Source organism: Sprattus sprattus, assembly GCF_963457725.1.
Source record: "Sprattus sprattus genome assembly, chromosome: 2".
NCBI classification, from domain to species: Eukaryota; Metazoa; Chordata; class Actinopteri; order Clupeiformes; family Clupeidae; genus Sprattus; species Sprattus sprattus.
Window position 1 is genome coordinate 66,931,911 of NC_137921.1, and position 7,500 is coordinate 66,939,410.

The 7,500-nt window shown below is 44.3% G+C and overlaps 1 protein-coding gene across 1 annotated transcript in view; it reads right to left on the minus strand.

Moving 5' to 3' along the window:
* Positions 1-2,398: 2,398 nt before the first annotated feature.
* Positions 2,399-7,500, minus strand: part of LOC308360626 (E3 ubiquitin-protein ligase RNF19B) — a gene marked incomplete at its 3' end in the record, with an annotated part of 24,180 nt that continues 19,078 nt past the window's right edge. Inside the window, exons 8-10 of the mRNA XM_080832651.1 lie at positions 6,026-6,157; positions 3,268-3,541; positions 2,399-2,597 (exon numbers count right to left, since the gene is read on the minus strand). Coding sequence (XP_080688777.1) covers positions 2,399-2,597; positions 3,268-3,541; positions 6,026-6,157 — 605 coding nt within the window. The remainder of the gene's footprint in view (positions 2,598-3,267; positions 3,542-6,025; positions 6,158-7,500) is intronic.

Here is a 7,500-nt window from a genome sequence, read left to right on the forward strand (position 1 = left end):
ATTCGTCTTGAGAATGCCCACCTGCTCTACTGAACCCATGAGGCATATTTGAGTGGGTCAGGGAAGCCAGCACAAGCATGAGGGAAACCTGATAAATCTTCAATCTAAAAAGGAATGAAATTAATTCTGCTCTCCTCTAGCGCCCTCTGTAGGTTTTAAGCAATTACTGCAATACAATCCCATAACATTTTACATCCCAATCCTAAATTAGTTTTATAATAAATTGTAAAATAAGAAACAAAGCACAGGGTGAAGGAGCATCCATCCTGTGTAAAATCAAAGATATTTGGATGTAGAAATGATAGTGTATATAAGAATAAAACGGACCAATAAAACAGATCAGATTGAGTTACATCTTCCATGGTGGAATCTTTATTTATGCACCAACTCGTGTCCTCCCTCCCCCCACCAGTGCAGCTCTTGTAGTTGACCAGTAAAAAGGTCTCCCATTAATCTTTTTTTTGTGTTTGTTGTTGTTATCTCTTCTCTTCTATCATGTGTGTACTTCCTAACAGAGGCGGTATAGCTGCTGCTGCTGCTGCTGCTGCTGCTGGCATGCTGAGGTTTCGGTGTCTGGTCCATGGACCTTTGGTGCCCAGTTCTGAGAAGCAGGGAAACATCTTCGTATGATTCCCTCTCCTCGCTGGTGGCATCTCTATTGCTCTACAGCATGGCCGGACGATTGTAAGCATGGAGGTTTCCAACTGCGCCCGCAAAGAAAGTCCAGTTTATTACAGTTACAGTCCTCATGGGAAAGAATAGAATGAAAATAAAAAAAGTGCAAGTCCCCCATCCATCCATCCATCCTCCCACCGGATGAACCTTTGTAAATAAGTCAATACATTCATCCTGCTACACACTCTTTTTGAAAAGGGCATCCTGGGCCATTTCAAAGTTCTTCATTTCCTGTGGTGAACCCTGGGAAATTCTACTTAGATGCTAATAGAGAGGATTTTTTTTTGCAGTTAATGTTACAGCATTTTTAAGTAAAGAACTCTTGCCAACAAAAGTCCAAAAGAGGTTATGTGGAAAAGGTTCTAGGTAGAAGTGTTATTTTGTTGTTGCAGAACCCCTGGTGAACCATTTTTTCTCCTGTGAATGAACTAAAAAAATATATTTCTCCAGCATGTATAGACCACCCGTCTTCTCAAATGTCATCTGAGTTTGTGAGTGGAAAACGAAATGGAGCACGGGAGCACAGTTTAGTGGGGCAGTGTTGAATGATGTCATTACAGTGAAAGTTCAATCATTAACTCATTAGCTACTCTGGTTCTCACAGGCTTCAGGCTGCCTAAGAATAAACTCTTCAGGACTCGATTTATATTATTGAGAGAAAAAATGGCTCTTTGGATCATTCCCAATTAAAATAACTTTTCTTATTGAGTTCCCCCTAGACCCACCCTGATGATGTGTTTTTTTCTTTTCTCCGAGATTTCTTCTGAGCTATCAGCTTTATGAAGATATCTGTCTGTAAAGAACCTTATTTGTAAGAGCCATTAATAGGTTCTTCATAGAACCTTTTCCATGGTGTAAATAAGGGTTAGTCAGGGCTTCAAGGATTCCTCTATACGTGTCTAACCGGAACACACAATTCCCTTTTTCAACAGACAGTGTGACTTTTTATGAGGGCTACTGTATCTGGAGACACTCTGGGGCAACCATGTCTTCGCTGGGCGTTACGTAAAAAGGCTTACATAATTGAAGTGCACGCACCATGAGAGACACCATATGGGAAGACCCATTAGAAACCCTGTTACTTGGTAGCCTGTAGCATCGCAGTGTCCGGGGCAAAGAAGGCATCTGTTCTCACCGTTGCACTGGGGGACGGTTACAGTGTGGTGTCACATTTTGGCTGTGCACCCTTGCAGAAGTAATCATGCTTTCTAAACTATTGGAAACTCGTTGGGGAGAGTCTGATGGTGCTGAGGGGATATAAATCATATGGCCTTTAAGTCCTAGAATATAGCTAAAAGAAGGGTTTAAACAAATAAATAGAAATAGAACAGCATCCGGAGAAGCATTTCTTTCATTAAATCACATTTTGTTTTTAAAAAAAGAAGAGAAAGGAAACCCAAAGCTAAAACACACGCATCAACTAGCTGACAAACATGCTCTCTGTCATTAGTGTATGAGTCTATGTTGTTTTGTTTTTACTCTGTGATCCTCCTCCTGGCATAGTGGCAGCTGCCTTAGTTTTTCCTTCTCCAAGTCCTCACTCTACCTCACACCATTTCTCTCTTTTTTTTCTCCCGCTTTCCGTGGCCCTCTTTCTCTCTCGTTCGTCCTGTTATTGTCTCTTATTGTCACTCGCTCGGCCCCTAGGCACCGAAAGAGTCAAGTGGCAGGAGAGGAGAAGCAGTAGGCGGAGGAAACAGGTGAGACTAGCAGGGGGCGGGGCTCAAACGCTGTCCGTCTCAGATGTGGGCGGGGCGTCTCCGCCGCCCCGGGCTGGATGGGAGGCACACAGCGGCTCTTGGGATTGGTGGAGGGACTCGACGGAGAGGCTCTGGCTGGAGAGCACGCTGCTGAGGCTGGGTTGCCTTGCGCCGCGAGGCTGAGCCTCGATCTCCACCCGGACCTCGATGTTGGTCCCCTCCCTGTAGTCAAGGCAACAAGGGCAAGAGTTAAGAAAGAGAAGCCCACCCATAAAACTCAGGCTTTTTTCTTCTTCTTCTCTCGTAACAGTCTTGTCAATAAGCTTATGAAGTGACATAGTGTATACTTACAGTTTAACACAACTGCACCTCATTTGGTTGGCAATTAGGTTCTATTCATTTCCACATTAAGAATCAAAAATGGCAACCCAATTGGTGTTTGTGCACTGTGTCTGTCAAGTCTCCTCATGTACAACTACAAGCTGTCCAACTACAGTTGTGAGAGAGGATACAGAAGGGGGTAGTAGTTATTAATAAGTAAGTAATAACTACTACATAAATACCTTAAAGGTACAGTCCTCAACCCTGACGACAGATAGCTGATATTTGACCTCCCCAGCCAATCAAATACACCCTTCAGCGCTCCTGAAGCAAGTGTTGATTGGCTGGAATAGTGTATCGCTCGGGATTATTTAGAGAGCCAGAACTGTGTACAAAACACCTGAGTTTATTTAAGTGTGCACACAGAACAGACAGCTGGAGGACAGTGAGGAGGTATTTGCTGATTTTGATAAAAATTGTACTGGGCTGTTCTCAAGGACTGCACCTTCAGTAAGTCATTAATAACTGAAGCTTAAGGAAGGATGATGCAAGCTGGCGTGTAGTGTCTCACCTCAAGGCAAACGTCTGGCTGCTACTGAAAGCACACTCGGCTTCCACCTCCGACGGTTCGTCCTCCTGCCCCACGTGCTCCACGCCCACGATGCAGTCGTCCTCCTGCGAGGAGTCGTTGGGGGAGTCCGGGCACGGCGTGAGAATGGCACTGGTGCCAGGCAACGCGCCCACGTCTTCCAAGACGACGCTGACTTCCTGTACACTGGCGTCGCTGAGCGCCGGGTTGGGTTGACCGGTCCAATGGTCACTGACTACATGAGAAAATAGAAGATCTTCAAGAGAAGTTGAAACCTCATTAGCTTGGGACGTGTCGTTAGCTAAACACATGTCACACAGTGTTTTCATGGTCAAGACACACACACACACACACACACACACACACACACACACACACACACACACACACACACACACACACTAACACACCAACACACTAACTCAATGTAAAGTTGTCCTCTAGGTACCTGCATAACATTTACATATAGATGACTTTCATATTATCCAATGTGACTTACAGTTAAAGTGAATATGACACCTCAATACAATTTTTTTTTTTAAATAAATAGAACAAAGGTGGTATTACACAATCGATATATATGTTTACGAAAAATATACACGGTGCGCTTGTTAAAATCAACATTTGAACGCTGCGTCACTGAGCTACTCACTTTAACTTAAAACCCGTAAATGACGTAGGCGTAGGAACTCTGTTGCACATGGGCACCATTTTTACATTTTCATTTTCACATTTTCTCAGGAAGCCTCCGGCTATTTCTAAGGGATCAGTTTGTTAATATGCCTTCACGGTGTGTTGCAGCATATTGCTCGAACGTCAGTTCCCCTTCTTTTAGACTTTATTTCCAAAGGACGAGAAAGAACGCGGGAAGTGGGTGCAGAATGTGCGTCGCACAAGAGATCCTGAACCGGGAGGTACAGAATGGACGCAGACCCCCCACTCTTCGCTGTGTTCTGCTCATTTTGCAGAGGATTGTTTCAATCCTGTCCCAGGGATTAAGAAGACCCTAGGGCTCAATGTGCAGCACGGTAAATTGACATTTACATTGCTTCCGACCACTGTTGCTCTCTTTGCCGGTGGCTCGGTGTTGGAAGTGCCTTCTCCAGCAAGCTTCAAATGACAACTAAAGTAATTTGCTATGAAGTAATGGTAGGAGCGTTGCTCTTTATCCATTAAATACGGGATGTATTTCACGTATGTGTAGAACCTATTTAGAATGGCTGACCTTACATAAAACGGCAGTGGAAGAGCCAGGAGACTGGAGGCAAACAGTACCTCTGCCTCAATGCGTGTGAGAGCATATCAGCATTTTAACGTTATACTTATTAGCAGCGAGGCTAGCTAGCTAATATGTGTTTCAATGGATTTTTGGTCTAAGCGTTAGCAGCAACCTAACAAAAATGGTCGAAAGCTCGGCTCTCCTACTGGCTCGTCTTCCAGATAGAGCTCAAATCTGTATGGCTCAATGCCCACAATCTCCTGCACAAACTGATCAAGATCGTAGTCTTCCTCGAACTCATCTAAGCTCGAGTCTGTGTCCGAAAATTGCTCGATTTCTTTACCATCCATCGCTCCAGTCCGGTTGTTGCTATTGTTTGTGTGGCGTGGGAACGAATTCCTACACTGATGTCACAGGGTCGCGTGAAGGGTTTCAGGTAAGCCGGCGCGGCTTGGCGAAGAGCGTCGCAAAAAACACACTTTGAAAGGCTGCACAAACTTTTTTTTTAAATCATCGGGTTTACACATGACTTCAAAGTACTATGTTTTATGTATAGTTTTGATACAAATATGCCTTTTACCTTTTTTTTGAGGTGTCATATACACTTTAAGACGATGATTTTATCAGTACGTTTGAATAAATGGCCATAGTGTTGCTAATCCTCTATAAATTAACTAAGCAACAGCGTTCACCATCACTGTTCATGCATGCCTAGTTCTCTATGTGGTACACTGCTCCACTGTTGAAATTCATACGCTGTGCATAATTGTTTTTGAGTGTAATTAGATTATGTATTTGTGTACTTACAAAGGCTCTACACTTGTTCATAACTACAATCCCTTCTGTTTCCTCTGTCTACGCATTATGTGTGTGCATATCTAATAGAGGAGTTACGTCACAAACCAAAATAATTGTTAATATAGCTGCACGCAGCGATGTGGTGGCCAAGCAGGTCAGATGACCCAGAAGAAGCCTTCGAAACACTCAGAAGAGGCTTTTGATATACTTAGACCCTGGAGACCCTTAGAGGCTGGATTCGAACCGAATAATATTGGACTAAAACAAGTAGACAGAGGAACTCAAACAGAGGAAGCGCTTGTATGCAAGTTTATTTGAGGCATATAAGGGCTCATTTGAGATTTTTTTCTGTTTATTTGGCACTACTGATAAATCCTAGATATGAGTCCTGCAACACAAGCAAACTTATAGTTGACTATCTTCAGCTAGTAAAGTGCTTTGTCTAGCCATTCTCACATAGCATACAGACATCAACTCTTAAGGAGGATAACAACCCATTTTCAACAACATGCTGGGTCTTTCCCAACACAGTGTATTGTTATTATGAGAGCTTTGGCCCCATTTCCTGAATACACTGTAATTAAATGTACTGTATGTATTCTCATGTCGTTAATTTGAATATTCTCTCCATGCTACAGTGATCGTAATTCTATAATTCCACTATTTTTGTGGAATTTTACCCTAATGCTGAAAGCCTAGTTTTAGCTGTACATGTAGACTTACAGTTGGCTAAGTCCTCCAGCTGGATTTTATGCGCCTCGGGCTGTTCGTTTTGCGGTCGGCACCACCCGTTTCGGCAGAGCGACATCGGCACCACACCATAGACGTACGTCAGCATCAGCGGTACCCCCACACCTGGACACAAAAGGGCAAAGGTCACAGAGGGAGCCAACATAAGCCAAGAAACATAATAACATAATCTGTCGCACAGAGCAAAAAGGAAAATGGCAACCATTCAACCAACGACACGCTCAAAGGCGGTTTAATTGCACAACAACCAGCAGCCTTGTTTCTTAACGGCACAAGGACGGAGTGGCACAGGTGCAGCACGCCTGTCAGTGACACCTAGAAACATTGTTTATAATCCCTCTTTATAGAGAGAGACATCAGAGATAGCAAGTGCACATGCGTGGGCCAGCAGAGTCGCTGTTCAACACCTGCCAGTGACACCTAGAGCATTGTTCACCAGCTCTTCATAAACACAGAAAAATCACAAGGTCGTATGTCACAACTAGGGTTTGAAGTGACAGACAGAACAAATAGCGGACGGATTAGGTTTCAGCATGTCCAACGATGGTTTTTATTCAATTCTCTAGCTGTGCAATCATCCATAAACACGGCAAAATCACAAGGTGGTATGTCACAACTAGGGTTTGAAGTGACAGAACAAATAGCGGACGGATTATGTTTCAGCATGTCCAACGATGTTTTTTTATTCAATTCTCTAGTGGTGCAATCATCCAAACAGACACATACGCAAAACGTCTGCGTCAAACTTCCAAATCACATCTATCCGAGACAAACAAAGAAACAGTACAACACGCCAATGCTGGCCCAAGAACAGCCGCTTAGGCAGTGTCTGCTGTGTGTGTGTGTGTGTGTGTGTGTGTGTGTGTGTGTGTGTGTGTGTGTGTGTGTGTGTGTGGGCCAAGAACAGCCGCTTAGGCAGTGTCTGCTGCAGGTCGGATCTCTCCTGAAGGAGGAGGAGCCAGATCTTTTATGGAGACAGGTGAACCTGCGTGCCAGGTGGCACCCAATCAAGGCTCATCACCTCCAATCAGCAACTGCACACAGACCAGAGGGCACAAACAGAGGGTTACATACATTGAATGGGCACAGGCCAGCAGGCCGTCACAGGTAAAAGCACAAACGCCCGGACACTGAAGTCTAAAGGGACATTACTGCTAAAAGGAACACACAGAGCGTTATATATGAGCCCCACATACAGAGTGAAGTGAGGATGGCGTAGCCTGGCACAGAGGCCGTGTAAAGGCTGATTTATGGTCAGAGACATAAGCATAAGCGCAAACGCAAGAGGCCGCGCAAGCCCCTTGCGCGGCTTTTCACGTCCCTTGCGTGCGTCTGCCCCTTTTTCTAGACTTTCGCCATTTTTTACGCAAGCCTATAGTTATGGATGTGAATTGCTTGGCAACACCCGCAACCATTAAGGGAGCATGAATTGCTATCAGTACATTTTG